This window comes from Apaloderma vittatum, unplaced genomic scaffold, assembly GCF_000703405.1.
Source record: "Apaloderma vittatum isolate BGI_N311 unplaced genomic scaffold, ASM70340v1 scaffold22374, whole genome shotgun sequence".
Classification (NCBI taxonomy): Eukaryota; Metazoa; Chordata; class Aves; order Trogoniformes; family Trogonidae; genus Apaloderma; species Apaloderma vittatum.
In genome coordinates, this window is record NW_009714651.1 from 14,606 (window position 1) to 31,261 (window position 16,656).

The window sequence follows — 16,656 nt, forward strand, 5'->3', positions numbered from 1 at the left end:
CTTCTCATGCAGACAGAAAGGAACAGAACTTGGGCCAGCATTTCAACTGATCCTGAGAGCAACGTGCATCGACTGTCATATAAGATGTCATATAAGCCCTCCCATTACAATCTTTGAAGCTGGCAGCATACTTCAAATATTATAGAAAGTTTTCTAAAAGTCAGTGTGTATTTTTTGGAACTATATTTAAGTGAAAGGGAAAAAAGTCTTCTACCTTTGGATTTTGTGAAGAGGCCAAAGAAAAGAGCTAACTTCTGGCAGTGATTCTGTGGTTGAAATATTTTTTGCATTAACAGCCTGTAAAATCCTGCAGTGTTTTCCATTAGGAAGAGCGACAGAAAATACATAGAAAAGGTTAGATTTTCAAAGGAAATATCAGAAAAAAAGCTTTAATCAGAGGAGTTATTTTGGTTTAATTTATAACTTTACAATAAAAAGGAAGAAACAAGAGTCAAATTACTATTTAAAACATTTCTAATGCTGCAACATTGAAACCTTAAATATTAGAAGAACTAGAATTGTATTTGTGGTCACAGGGATATGTCTAGCTCTTAGGAAAAAACTGGCTCAAAGAACTGGTAATAGAAAACAGAGCATCTATTTCCAGCCAGACTGCACATAGATTCACAGACTTTTTGCTGTCTTCTTATGCTTACTTACAGAGTACCATTCACAGACATGGGCATCCATGAAACCCTCAGAGGCAGATTTTGCAGAATGAATGACTGCTGTGTGCACAGAGTAGTGGATCCAAGTGTAGCCACTGGCCTCTGGAACTAGACTCATATTAAAAAGCAACAACAAATGGCCCAAGCTGAGCTAAGGAGCTCTGTGTACTTTGTAAGGGACAACTACGTACACAGTCACCATCACAACTCTTCCCCTTGGTGGCAGTCTGAGTACAGAGGTCAAGGACAGCATGGAATTGAAAGGATTGGCTTTTACACCATGCCAGCCTCTGTGTTATCTGTTTTTGTAATTTGATGATGTGACATTCTGCTTAATAAGTAAATTTACATTGAACCCTTTATAAACAGCATTTAAACAAACCTAGTTTAAAATGGCACCTTCATTCTCTTTAGCAAACCTTTCTGAGGACTGTGATTCTGAATTTAAATGTTTTTCTAGATGTATTATGAAAATTAAAACAACTTGAATTAAAGATATAAAGTTTGCCAGCGTGCTGGCCAGCCTCATTAGGAGAGCTTTAAACTATGAATGATGAAAGACACGGATATAATAGAGCAAGTCCAGCAAAGAGCCATGTAGGTCCATGAGCAATAAGAGAATCTGACAAAAGGAGAGGCTGAGAGAGCTGGGACTGTTCAGTCCAGAAAGAAGGCTTGGGAGGGATCTTGTCAAGTTTATAAATATCTGGCAGAAGGGCAGGAAGAAGACAGTCAGATTCTTCTCAACAGTGCTGAGTAAGTCTCAGCAATAAAAAATTGTCAGGTAACCTAAAATCACTGGGGAGTAAATGTGAGAGTGGATGAGAATAAAAGGCTGTTGTCCTTTGCTCAGTCCATATACTAAAATTCATGCGAAGCTACCAAGAAATCCATGCTCATGGCCAAAGCTACAGCGCATCTGACAACCCCGGTTAACACCTTCATGCTAGACTGGTCATTTACGTAGGAAATCTCCCCTAGAATCTAAAATCTCTGCTGACTACTGTGCTGATTTTGGCTGGATAGAGTTAATTTTCTTCATAGTAGCTAGTACAGGGATATGTTTTGGATTTGTGCTGGAAACAGCGTTGATAACTCAGGGATGTGTTAGTTATTGCTGATCAGCGCTTACACAGAGTCAAGGCCTTTTCTGCTTCTCACACCACCCCAAGGAGAGGGGTGCACAAATAGTTGGGAGGGGACACAGCCAGGACAGCTGACCTCAGCTGACCAAAGGGATATTCCAGACCAAACGGCATCACGCTAGGCATAGAAAGCTGGAGGAAGAAGGAAGAGGGGATGTTTGGAGGGATAACACTTAACTTCGAAGTAACAGTCACGCGTGACGGAGCCCTGCTTTCCCGGAGGTGGCTGAACACCTGCCTACCCATGGGAAGTGGTGAATGAATTCCTTGCTTCGTTTTGCACGTGCATATGGCTTTTGCTTTACCTGTTAAACTGTGTTTATGTCAACCCACAAGTTTTCTCACTTCTACCCTTCTGAATGTCTCCCCCATCCCACTGGAGGGGAGTGAGCGAGCAGACATGTGGTGCTTGGCTGCTGGCTGGGGGTAACCACAGCTGCCGATTTCTTGAACCCCCAGAGCTAATTATTGGTAGTTTTAAGGGACAATGAAAATTTGCAGCCATATGGAAAAAGCCGCTAACTTCCTATCTTCAATGTTTGCATTTTTAAGATTACTTTTGTAAGAAAACGGATGGAACATTATTTTAGAAGAAATGCAACAGCTGAGGTTGTTTATAAAGGTCCCCAAAGCATACCAGATCGGTGACACCAAAACAGTTTAGTGCCAAAACCTGGCTGTGTTAGGGGCACACCGTTCCTGTTTTAAATATCTACAGAATCCATTCTCACAATCTAATAATTAAGAAAAAAGGCAATAATATTTTTGAATATTAATTTCTTGGATCATACATATGCATATCTGATGTCCAGACAGTGGCCACAAAATCATCCACATCAAAAGCCATGCAATTGAAATAAACACATTTGATCTATGTTTCTTCAGAAAATCCTAACTGAATGAACCACAGTAACTGCTATCAAGATAAACAGAGATGCTGAGATACAAACACTGAGCTGAACTGGGAAACCTTATAAATACCTTTGACATTTACGTGCTGCTTGAATCTATTTAAATAACCACGTCTGTCAGTTATCCTTCTTAGGAGTTTACATGTATCACAAGGGCTCAGGAATGGTCTACCACTAAGAACTATTCCATAAATAGTTTGATTTCTGTAGTAACCATGAACGTCAAAGGCAAATGACATCATACATATTAAAATCACAAAGCACACAGATTTCTGATAGTCTCTGAAATTAAAACAATTTGAAACTTATAGCATCCTGCCCATCACGTCTTTAAATCAAACCACCTCAGCATGGAAAATAATCAAAGCCAAATATATATTATTTTTGCCTTTAAAAGGGCAGTGAAAATGACTGTGCATTGGTTAGTTTCCAATGTTAAACCTCCATGCATATAATGGATTCTACATTATAATTTATGTTCTTAATAGGTGATCTTATTAAAAAATAGCTAGGAAAGATGATAGCAAAATCAGGTTTGAAAGTGCTAGAAATATGAAATATTCTTCTGGTATAGTTTCGTATAATAAAAATAAATACAGATGTGAATGAACATTACTAAAGATAGAATGTTCAATAATCTGGAAAATAAGAAGAGTAAAAGAGATAGAAGAGAAAATAAATGTCTTATTCCAGTACAGAAACTTTAAAATTCATTAAAATGCTAGTGCTCAAAAATGTTTAAATGGCCTTATTTACAAAACTCGTTAAGATATGAGAAAACTAAAAAGGTATCAATACAAACACACTGTATTCTCCTAACTCTAAAATGCACACTTTCATAAATGCAGGTATATTCTTCCATCAAATCACTTTAACTTCTTGGTTTGCCTAAATAATTGATGGTTAACCAATATATAGAGTTCACAATGAAACATAACATGACTAATACAGCCACTGTTGAAAAACAGCCAACTTAACTGTCATCCAAACATAAACTTCACAAAGAACTTCTATTGTTTTCTGATACTTCTTTCCACGTCATTTCACAAACACTTTACAGGGCAAGAGCACAATTGTAAGAATGAATTTAAATTAAGCAAAAAAATAAATAAATTATGTGATTATTTAAGAATGATTATAGGATGACCTGGCTACATCTGAAATCTTTTTTTATGAAGATATATCACCTTACAGTAGGGCCTAATTAAAATATATTATTTATTTATTATCTCAAAGTAAAAAATAGTGTGATTTATCATTTGTAAAGACAGCTGGGCATGAGGGAGATTTGGTGGAACCATGAGTAGCTTTTTAGGCAATCCTGCATATTTGAAAAAAAAATGGCACACATGCTACTAAAATTGTTAGCTTACAAAAATGTAAACCTACCAACCTCCCCGCCCCCAAAGTGTAACTCGGTCAGATTGCCTGTCAGCACTTATTCTCTTTCCAGAGAGTGGCAGGCTGTTTTATTTTGTAGAACTAACGTAATCACAATATAAAGAACAACTAGTGTTTGTAAAGCCAGTTTCCCACTTGTGATAAAGACGAATGTGTAATTCTTATATAGAAGATAATTTTCTAGAAAGTTTTAGATGTGCAGGAGACAGATCCTCTATAGACCCTTCCTACTTCAAAGAAACTGCTATGCCAAACATTTCAAAGTCAGTAAGTAAAGATGTAAGAAAATATGACCGAGAAAGTGACACCAAAAAAAATATTACTACTCCTTCCCATGATTTCATTAGAATTCTCCAACACCCTCTTTTTAAAAAAGCAGCATGAGAAGTATTGAGCTAGAAATTAGGAAGACCACAGACAAAGAGAAATAATTTAATTCTATGTGTAAATATATACAAAATTCTTTTCAAGTCTCTATTCCTTTTACACATATTGATGAGATCACAAATCTACTAAAAGACTACGAGATATGTGTATTTATTCCACTGTTTTCCTGTGAAGTGCACATGCTTACAACGGTGAGAACCTCTTGCTGTGCTGCAGTTGCAGGGTCCTGCCACAAAGTCAGTATCACCGGTTCACATCCCTAAAGATGATGCCGCAACCTCACACATCCACCAGCGAGGGTCCTGCCCTGTCCCCCAGGCTGCGAGGGGCAAGTAACACAGCCAGAGAAAAGGACCCAGACCAGAACATGTCCATATTGCACCGATTTTCATATGCATTTTAAAATCTTTATGACAACTGCAGTCCAGCAAAAATTAGTGTCTTACATGGTGTTTCTTATCAGAGTCAGAGCAAAAAATGAATATACTGAGTTAGCTGCCATTACACACCAAACACTGACCTGTTCTCTGTGCGCAAGAGGAACAGTGTCAGTTGCCCATGTTGATTCTTTTAGATCTGTTGATAAAAATTGATGTTGAAACACTGTGGCCTCTGGCAGACAGATAAAGTTGTACTTTGACAATTACTCATTTCAAATTAACAATTGCCAAAGGGTGTATGGTCTATTGTTTTTATACTGAGAATCTCTTTCTGTTTCTGATCAACGTGGATGCCACAAATAGAAATAAGATTAATTGTATTGCAGTCCTCCTACTGTGCTGAAATTCAGATCTCTTTCACTGAACACAGCCCATTCACTGTCATAGTTGGCACCCAGCTTAAAGTCAGTCTTCTGACTTACATAGCCCTGGGGTGTTTGCTCCTTAAATTCAACACACTTTTCATCATTCCTTCCCCATTCATGTGAGTAAAGCTGAACTTCTGATGGCAGGAAACTTTGATCATCATATAAAGCTACAGCCAGACTCAAGAATGAACTCTTTGCCCACTATCTGTCAGTTATCACCACTTTTTGGTGATCTAACAGACCAGAGATCTTCCACTTTTTCTGAAGAAGGCATAGAAGAAACTATATTACTTGCAGGACCCTGACTGCTTATTATCCTTATAGAGTAGAATTTTTACTGTCTCCTGAATTCAACTTGAATTCAAGCCATTTTCTGATTTTTCTCTTTCCTTTAGGCTATTCTTTTTTTAAAAAAATTATATATAAGTCATATCTGGCTGCGCTGAGTCAAATTCTAATTCTTTTACTCCATCTTCATTTGAGAAATCACTTGACCAAATTCAGACTTCTGTAAGGTCTTTAGGATTTTACTTTATAGCTTCCAAATTATTTACTTTTAGTAATCCAATTTTGGTTATCTCTTAACTGTTTTGAGAAAAACTAAATTTTGTTAATTTTTCTCTGTAACATTCTGTTTTCCTGCCCTTAAGTATCTCTCACAAATACACGTGTGTACATTGGCGCACGTGTATAATGTGAGCTAAGTATCTAAGTGGAATTCCTCTTATTAAGTTTCAGTGGAAACTTTTGCACAAATAGTACAATACATGTACTGTGAATGAAGGAGATAACATACAAGTATACATATCTATAAGTCAGACAATTTTATAATGTCTAAGAATTAGTTGGTTAGTTTACAATGCTAAAATGCTTCCCTTTGGATTTATGAGCTAAGAATGCTCAGGGGTTTAGTGTCCTGACATCTCTTTAATTAGCAGTCTCCAAGATCTCACACTAAGAAGATGCTAAGCCAGTGCCTTCTGTCGTATCTCAAGAGTTTCAGAAGGCTTGGAAGCCACAGAGGAAGGTGAATGTACTATGCCTATGAGCTATACAACATGCTCAAAGAACCATTTTTTTATTAGCATCAAGTTAGGACTTCTCAGTTCCACTCCTGCTTTGATGGTGATGCAGTTCTAAAAGAAATTCTAAGAACAATCCAGCAAAAATGGGTGAGGTAAATAAAGATGCCGTTGAAAAATACTTGGAGAACAACCCTCAGTTTGCCAAGGAATATTTTGATCGAAAAATGAGGGTGGAAGTGCTGGGAAGTATGTTTAAAGTGAGCCCTGGAGATGTGAAGCAAGGAGTCAGCTTCAAAGACATGTCCCGTCTGGAGGAGTCTGACATACTTTTTGAGCTGCTAACAGAAATACAGGATGAATGCGGCACTATGGAAAAGATAGTGCACAAGGCCCTGCAGAGGCTGGCACAGCTGCTGGCAGCTGATCGATGTAGTATGTTTATTTGTCGTTCCCGAAATGGTATTCCAGAGGTAGCCACCAGGCTTCTTGATGTCACTCCAACTTCCACCTTTGAGGACAATTTGGTGAAACCAGACAATGAGACTGTTTTTCCTCTGGACATCGGGATAGCGGGATGGGTTGCTCATACCAAGAAGTTTTTTAATATACCTGATGTGAAACAGGTAAGTGACTTCTCCTGGGGAATGGGTTTTTGTGTATTTGCTCACTCAGCTTCCTGCGCAGGGCTGGCGGCGCAGAGCCACTCTTCAAAATGAATGAAGAGATCCAGACAAAAATCACGAGAAGAGCAGCAGCACAGTTTACTTAAAATCGAGCGGAACAACATCATGTAGCCTAGTGAGGTATTTCCAGTATCCTTGCACAATAGTTGCAATGTAATTTGCTATAATAAGGGAGGAGAATATTAGATTAACGGAGGCCAGTAAGTACTTGTGTTTCTGCTGAACAAGGCAGGCTCCTTTTCTGTTTTCCGGTACGGGCTTGCGAGTGTTCTCCCTTATCATTCCATGTTGCCATACATGCACCTCTGACTACAATTAATTTGCAGCTTTTGAAATGAGGATGCTTCCTTACAAGTAGGTGAATGAGGCCAGCTGAAGATGATGTCAACACTTATGTTCAGCTTCAAGTCTGTCTTTGAATTTAAAATGGGTCCAAATTTTGAGTATGTCCAGATCCAGGGCTTTTGTTCAGAACCATCTATAGAAGAAGATTAGTGAGTCAGAGCTGCTCTGACATTTTCAAAGTTCCTGTTGAATTTGCACAGAATTATCTTCTTTAGTTACGATGCTGAAAAGGGTTATTACAAACGTTAATTAAAATGACGAGTGACCTAACAGAAATTAAACATGCATGAATGAGAACTGCTGTAGAAATTGCTCTGAAATACATGGGGAAATATAAATGTGCTTTGATTGTTGTAGATTTCTTTAAAAATAGCTGACCTTATATTATCAAATGGTGACATATTCATTTCTTTTTAGTCTTATGTGGAACAGCTCAACATAATCAAATGGTGCTAAGAAAATTATACAAGGTGACAGTCTGGCTTCCCAGTATTTCCTAGCCATTTTAGAATTTCCAGGCCATTTTAGAAATGGGAGCTGCTTCAATGTCCTAAGCTCAATGTAAATAATAAAATTCTTTATACACTGTAATTATGTATGTTTTTGAGGAGGCAGATAAAAAGTAATGTATTTTATCATGCTAAAAATTGGCAGATATAAAGAAATAAAGGACTACTTTTAAAGCTCAGAAACAAATAAAAATCTGTATTTCTGTGAAAAGAATGTTCCAACATGTAATAAACTGCCTCAGATTTAAGTAGGAATCACAGGACAAAATATAAGAATGACTGATTTGAGAAAACATGTCAGCAGATTTTTAACAGACAACTAAGATGCTTTCTTCAATGGCTGCTGTTCTGACAAGAAGCATCTGACTTACTGCCTCTTACCACCACATGGGGAGATTGGAGGATAATCCTTCTAAATTCATAAGGCTGATTACAGGAGAAAAGATCAGGAGGATCAAGAAAGATGTGCCTTCTACCAGACACTGCACTGCTCCTTAATATCATTATGTGAAAGGTGTCCAGAGCAGGGCTGCCCAAATATTTCTGCATTTGCAACAGGATTTGTTCAAAATTTAGCAACAAATGTAATTTGAATATGCTTAAACAGAAGAACCTTTCTGTCCACCTAATCCTGAAAGGTATACATTTTGTACTCATAAATGTATTCACGTCAGCTGAATATCTGTCTGTCTATTAGTCAGTCATTCTAAGGTAACTTTCATTTTAAGCATCCACATACTCTCTTAATATTACTGAGGTCTATGCCATTTAGAAAAGCAGTTAAACCATGGTACTATTAGTCCACATTTGGTAATTAAATGTCATCAAAACATTGACATTTTATAAGTCAGTTGCAGAACTCCCAGAGACTTCTTTGGGACAAAGATTTGTTATTTAAAAACAACACTGAAGGTCTCCAAATTGTTACCATTTACATCTTATTTGTACAAAAAGTCAAGTGTTCACACTCCTCACACAGGCTCCCACTAATGTCACCAGAATCTTTATCTCTAGCTCTAGTAGTAACTTCTAAGGAATATAATTAGACCATGGGAGCAGAAATAGGCAGCCATTGAAGCCTTATACCATGTTTTTGAAAGGATAAATATTTTTCCTATCACTTTGTATACACCTCAGTCTAGCTAGATTATCTGCTACCCGAATCCTGGGCAAAAAATTACATGCAGAGTTAAACCAGAGAGGAATTTTGCCCCTACTGCCTTGTCAGAATACAAAATGCACAATGAACGATTCTAGACAGTGACAGTACTTTAAAGATGTCATGTCTAACCACTTTCTATTGTTGACACAATCGATATCCAAACAGCATAGTGGTTTTTAAGTCTTATGTCCATGACGACATTGACAAACCACAGCGAGACATTTTCATGCTTCAGTTGCCACCTCTTTAAAACAAGAGTGAATGTAATGAAAGATCACAATAGCAATAAATCATTGGAAAAGCATAAGACTCCATTTCTAGTGACTGATAGGCAGTTCGTTAAGGATTATCTCCTTCTTCAACCTGGAAAGGTACCAATAAACGTGAGGAAGCTCCTCATCCTGACTAATGCTTCAGAAAAGAAAAGCAGAGGAAAAGATACAGACCTTCCGTAATTAACTTAGTAGCCAGAACAGTCTCCCCCGACAAGATTATGGACCTGTTGACTGCAAGAGCTAATAGTGTTTAATCCAGGATTTAATAGTAGTGAGAAATAGGAGGCCAGGCAGGACCACTAATAATTTGCCTCACATTATTCCCAGGGTCTAGCAGAGTATGTGACTCGGATATTCCAAAGTAAAATTTGATATGTCCATTAGTATTCTTTAAATGCTAACTGATAACACGGACAATATGATAAAGAAGAGTACAATTACGTTATATCTTTTGCTAAGGCATCACTTCCAAATAAAACTAAGAGCTAAGAAACAGTTAAACAAGGAGCATGTCTTCCAGGGAATCAAAATCTCACATTCTCAGCCTGTAAGAATCAATTATCAAGACTACATATATCTGCATTAATCCATTATGTATTTAAATTACTGCATTATTCCTTTTAATTCGGAGATACTTGAAAACAAAGATTTAACTGAGAATGGGAAACTCAAGAAATAATATTCCTGGTTATAGTAGAGTATAAAATTACACAAATAGCAAAAAAAAAATGCTTCAAAAGAAGTGAAGGCTTTTGGATTAGATCCATAAAGGGACTGAAATGTTCTGATGCTGAAGTAACAAGCCCTCACTTTTAGAGGTCCTGCACTGGAACCCACAGCTCCCAGTGAAGTGAAGAAACAACAGTGTGGAGAGATTCTGATGCTTCCATCTCAGATTAAGCAGCCAGGAGATAGTCTTAGACTCCCTCCTAAGGCAAGAAGACATCACAGGAATCAAGTACATCCAAATTAAAAGTATGAAGCAGTGGAAAAACACAGGAGAGAGCAAGATGGTCAATGACACAATTGGTTGCCCTGAAAACGGAAAGAATGGAGTCACTGCCATGGAGCTGGCAGCAAGGCAGTCACTTGCTACTAAGATGTCCCAGTCCTTAACTCATGTTCTGCTAGTCCCCTCACAATGTGATCTTGGAGGAGAACCCCAAATACCCAACATATAGACAGGGCAGAGTATGTTAAAATCTTCAAACACCAGAGGAAGACTGCTGAAATGATTTTAGAGGAAAGTTCTCGAGAAAAAAACTCAGAGTTGTTAAGATGAGAAGAAATGAGAGCAAGGATACACAATGTTACAGAAGTATTGCCTTCCTGAATATCTGGAAAGTAATGAGAATTGAAAGAAACAATCCCAAAATGGGGATCCCAAGATGGGGGGAAAAGGGGAATTAGCCTTTCACCTGGAAAGAACTTGTGTTGTAATTGTTAACATCTGCTCCTGCATTTTATCTTATCATCCTGATAATAAAAAGCAGTTTGTCATAAACTTACACTTAATATAGTAAATATTAACTGGAAGAATGGAAACACGTTGCTGTTCTAAAGACAAATATTTAGTCAACTTAAAAGAAGATATTTTAACACAAGAACAAATATCTGTTAGTCGTGCCTTCCAGAAGAAACCCCCAAACCTTTAATTCTTTTCTTGAATTAATTAAAAGAGGAAACACCCAAAATTGAAGAAAAAAATTAACATTAAAAATTAAAAGCTCCCCTTTAGCCTGATTTTCTTGGTTTATTTGAAAAAATATTGAAAGCAATATAATATGGACTAAATTTCAAAAAGCTGCAAAATAGCCACTACATACAGCAAATAACCAGCAGACATTTCAATGACATGACTGAAAAGTTCAAGCCCCGAATGTTGTTAAATATATATTAAATGCTACTTGATTCAGTTTCACAACTCTAGTGATCTTGAAGATACTAAATTCAATTTGTTCTGTAAGGCTAGTAAGTTATGTGTCAAAACACAGTTGTTTCACATCCCTGACAATACATGATTTTTTGATTCTGGCCTAATGAATGGCTGACTCATTTATGTAATTGGTTTTGGATTTGAATCTGAATTACAACATTTTTGTGGATGATAGTAGGTGCTTTTTATTTTCCATTTGTACTCAGTTATATCATTATGAAACAAAAACATCTGTGAGTTGAAATTAGGATAAGCAGAAATAAGAGATGAAACAATACAGCGTACCAACACGACCTACTTAGTAGTACAATTTTAGTTTGAGAAACCTGAGTCAATGCAAGACCATCAGTGGAAGAGCAAAATACCAGGAACAGGAGAAAATACCGCAGGGCTACCAGAAAGAAAAAGAGAAGCATGTAAAGATGGTGCAAAGGACTGTGTGATAATGACCAGAGTGCAACACAGACTCCTGATGCCAGAGGTTCCTGTTGTTCCTGTGGTTCCTGTTCCAGTAGTGCTCCAGACCCACTCCCAGTCATCACATATCAAAAGGAAGATGTATTTTGACCAGTCTAAACTCATCTATCCAACTCAGAACCTCCAGCCCAACAGGAGCGAAGCAGTTCATATCTGCATAGAGTCCCAGGAAACCATTCTTCCTTAGTGCTTTATGAAAGGAAAGAGGTGGACGAAAACAGGCATCTGCTCTCTTGGCACTACGACCTCAGCTGCAGGATTAAGTGTTATTACTTCTTAACTGTGATATTTGAGGCACTTCGCCAAAGTCAAAATGCAGAGGTAGGCTGCACAGCAGATACTGACAGGTCACTCAGGGTTGACACAAGAAGGAAGGAACAGGATAAATTTTTTGAATGGGAGTGATGGTGATATGAAAGCCAAGGTGTAAATGTCACCTGTGGTACATGTACAAAGAGACACCATGCTTCTTGCTAGCAAGGGCCCCAGTCAAGGAAGCAAAGGTTTATGTGAAAGTCTCATTTCCTAACATTTCAAACCACCTGTGTAATGAAGATGCTGACAGCATGCCAAATTAAAAACAATTAGGAATAAGCAAAATAACGGAGTTGTGAGAAATCTTGGTACTAACAAACTGGAGCTGCTGTTCTTATTACCTCAAATCAACCTGAGCCTTGGATCTTCATCCTGACTGGCTGAATAGGGAAGAGGGATTCTTGTTTCCTTATACTTTTGGTTTGGGCTGCTTTTCACACTTCTCAATTTCTCTGTCTTTCCCGCAGTTGTATAAATTATATACCGTTGCATGTGCAATGGAAACCAAATTAATTAGGGTTACGCTATCTCATTACTTACCATAGTTTTCGCATTTCCTGATCAAGTTTACATTCAACAAATAATTTACACTGCAGACTTGGACCTGCAGACTTTGACCTAGTGTCAAACTCACTTGCCTCAGGCTCCATTCTGTAGTTAATCCCATCAGAAATGCTCAAGGCTTAGCTTGGTGTTCTGCAACACAGTGTAGCAAATCCTAACATAACATCATGAACTGGGAGATGTACTTCCTTTATTAAATACTATAGCCTGCCGGTTCAATGAACATTAGAAAATTGATCTTCCACAGTTTTTTATACTTAGCATAAAATAAAGCCTGTGAGAGTAGAAATTTTCACAGAGCTCTTTTTTCCATAATTTGCTTAAAGAATTGTGGGATATCTAAAACCAGCCAATGAGGGAGAATCCATCATGAAAGAAACAGATCTTTAACAAACTGGTAAAAGGAAACACAGAAGAATATATCACTCCCAAGAAAGGAAAACATATCACTCGCAAGAAAATAAATGACATCTGCAGGAAGAGACAATATAAGCGATAAAAGGCAGTTCCTTCTGGAAAATCCATCAGTAAGAACTTTTCAGAAACAATAAAGTACCACTGACTTTAAAAAAAGCCCCAACAAACAACATAATTGTAAAGCATTACCCGCTCGTCTAGTCTTTCAAAATTAACTTTTTTCTTGAAATGCCTGTGGTTCCCAGAGGAGTGAGATTTTCTCATTTATATTTATTTTACTTTATTACAGACATGAACTTACAGTTATGTAGCTGCAATTCAGAATCAGTTACATTACAGCCTCAGTAAGCAAGTGTATTATTAACTGCCATACAAGGAAACCAGAAATTATATTTAGAAAGAATGGCCTTATTTTTCCCTTTCACAGAGATGTAGTCACAGTGTTTTCACAACAGTGACTTCTAATTTGGCAAATTCCACTAGTAGCTATGAGACAGAAATAAGGCTTACAAAACTTAAAGGAATTGAAAAGTTGAGGCCAGATGATCTCAACATAGAACATTATGTTGATATTTCATTGGTAAGAGGTTTATAATAATAATGTCTAGCCGTGCTGGTAAGTTCAAGTGAGATAAAAGTGTGTCATGGTTTAGAGAATCAAGAAACATGAATAGCTTCTAATTTCAAGTGCATAGGCTTGAAAAGGAGCCTGCCAGACCCCTCTCCAGTCACCCTCCATCACCTATAACAGAAAGATGGACACATAGGGGTGTCCTGATTTTCCATTCCTGTATGCTGGTGCCAGCTTAGTGCAAACCCTGGACATGTTGCACATCTTAGGATACATTTAGATACTGATCTTTGTACAGTAAATGGCTAGGCATCTTAGCTTTAAACGGAGCTAATAGAAAATGCTTGCAAATGTACTACAGTTAGAGAGTTACCAACAGACTGCCTTTCCTTCATGGTTTTAAAAAGCCTCTTTTATGATTTAACCAAGAGCTGAAAGTTCACAACATTGCTCTAAAAAAAGTAATGTTGGATTCACAAGATCAGGCTCAAATAGACTAACTGTCCACACTCATATATTCATGGGAACACCAAGATGCTCTTCTGGCTCTGGTGCTGCAGAGCACATTTGTGGCTTATTTGTCCATGAACATGATTTTCCAGATATTGTAAAAAGTAATTTTCTTTGAAAACAAAAGAAGCTTATGTTCTCAAGAGAATATAATTTAAAAACCTGATTTCAAATAAAGTCTTCAAAGCTGCTAGCTATAAGGTACAAAATATTCAGCAATGAAAAGCCTAAATCTAAGCACAAATTTTTGCTTGTATATGCAAATCGTGCAATAGGAGTTTTTGTATACACCGTGGGAATGTTGCCAATGTGTTATGAGGTATTTATATCTTTCTGCATTGCACTACTCAGGCACAACAAACAACAGCTTGTGGTTACTGAACATTTTATTTAACACAGACTTGCATTAAAATTTCCCAATTCTCTGCAAAAATTGTATAACCTAAGTGCTTCTTCTGAACACTTCTGAACACCACTGCTTGTACCTTCAGTCTGGAGGTAGTAAGCAAACTAAGACTCAGCAGCTTTGTCCTGCTGATTCAGCTCCCTTGGTGTATATGGGTTCCTTTTAAGTACTCAGAAATCCAGGAGTGCCTGGAATTTTTATTTACTCCCTCATAGCAGCACAGAGTGCTCTAAAACCAGGATCTTGGGCCTCACCGTTATGCTAGAGGCTCTTGGTGAGGCAGAGGAACTATAAAACAAGGTCAAATGATCTGATTAACTTTAATTTGAATGGCTAAAACAGTCAGAAATTCAGAAATGGTTACTGAAGCCCAAAACCACATCCAAACCCAGAATGATTGTGTCAGCAGGTAATGCATCTCAGAGAAAATAGAATATTTACATGTAATAACATACCTGTTCAGCAGACTGCAGGACAGTGTTTGATTCTTGCATAGAAGAGACAGATTGACTGGCATTTTCCCTGGATGTCTGTTAAGTGAGATATCCCTATAGTTTTCTTCAAGAAAAACAGAAAAGTACAACTCAGGGAAAGTTTGGCAGAAATAGAGAAAATATCCCCTCTTCATGGGGACGATATATTCAAAATTGGCTATGCTTTCCAGAGACCCAAATACAGCCTGATACATTGAACTACAGAGAAAACATATTGGTTACTTTTATTCTTCTCAATGTGATTTACAGGGATGCCACAAGCTGTCCTTAAAAGAATCAATTCTCTGTAAGACAGCCTAGTCAGTAAATAAAGAAAAAAAAGGCAGAGTTGCTTCCACACATTTAATTCCTTTCACAGAAAGGAAGAAGCAAAGAGAAGATTTAGAAGCAAAGCTAAAACGCAAATGAACTGTGTAAAGACTGTGGAGAACGGAAGGGAAAAATACCCACTAGTATTTTGAATGCCTAATAAAATCCAGTGTACCTTCTCAGGTTTGTATATGATATAAAAATTCAACATATACTAGAAACAACTGCTAGAGGGAAGAGCAGAAAAAAAGAAAATAAGAGGAAAGATCCAAATACTAGACAAACAATTTCAGTTCTGGCATTTCCTAGCCTTTTCACGCTTGATTTTACAACCTAGAAAACCTTTGTTTGGTTATTTGGTTGTTTAAGCAGCTTTGTTTTATAATTTATGAAAGCAGACATTCCACTATGTGGCATCTGGCAACATTCCCCAGCTCACCAGCAAGTTAGACACCCTGAGATCCACCACGCAGATCTTGGCTGCCTAAGCTAATGCAGTAATTAATAGCAGTAATACGTATCGGCTTTGCGGGTACAAGTGCAGTAGCAAGTCAGTCACTTTATAAGTGGGTTCACAAATATTTGCTAACAGATGGGGCTTGGTAAGGTTTGGGAATCTTTGTTCCAGGTGGATGTCCTTGAAACAGGACTCCTTTGGCCTCCCTCCGGCTGGCTGCCATTCTTACCCATGGTGTTAGGGTGGAGTCTGACCCTCCCTGGTGACCAGGCAGCTCACCACACTCTCATCTGGCACCAGCCGCTCATCTCCTTAAGCAATGGGATTCAGACCCATTAAAGGCAATTCAGGGAGAATCCACCATTGACTGTAGACCAGGACTTGAGTGCCCCTCTCTCTGAAGCAGTCTGAGCACTGACTTGTTAGCAGTGGCAGATGTGAGAGGCTGCAAAAGGCTCAGTGAGGACAAAGTCAGGCTATTTTAGCAGCTCAGTAGAACCATGTCACTTCTCAGCGTGAACATACTGACAGATTTCAATCTCCCAATTCATAACTCAGCTCATTTAATTGTAAGAATGTCACAAAACACGACAACTCTTGACAAACAGGCTTCCCTGATAAATTTTAAATCCTATTTTTAAATTAAAGAGAACACTGAAGCATTTCAAGGAAAACACCAAGAATTTCTTCGCAATGAGGAAAACAAACAATTTTCCGTGAAACATAAACTAACTTCTCAGTACTTTTACATAAAAGAATAGGTTTTACTAAACCCTCCTCAGCACTTGGTTTCAAGGATGAAATTAGTGGGGTAGTTGTAGCTTATTCATTACTCTCATGCCCACACCCAATAAAAGCAGCTGTGTCCCCTTCCCTTGGTC

General features: G+C 37.8%; 1 protein-coding gene across 1 annotated transcript in view; it reads left to right on the top strand.

The window, feature by feature from the left end:
* The first annotated feature begins 6,294 nt into the window (after positions 1-6,294).
* PDE6C (phosphodiesterase 6C, cGMP-specific, cone, alpha prime) overlaps positions 6,295-16,656 on the top strand; it is a 28,970-nt gene continuing 18,608 nt past the window's right edge. Inside the window, exon 1 of the mRNA XM_009868856.1 lies at positions 6,295-6,968. Coding sequence (XP_009867158.1) covers positions 6,489-6,968 — 480 coding nt within the window. The 5' untranslated portion in view covers positions 6,295-6,488. The remainder of the gene's footprint in view (positions 6,969-16,656) is intronic.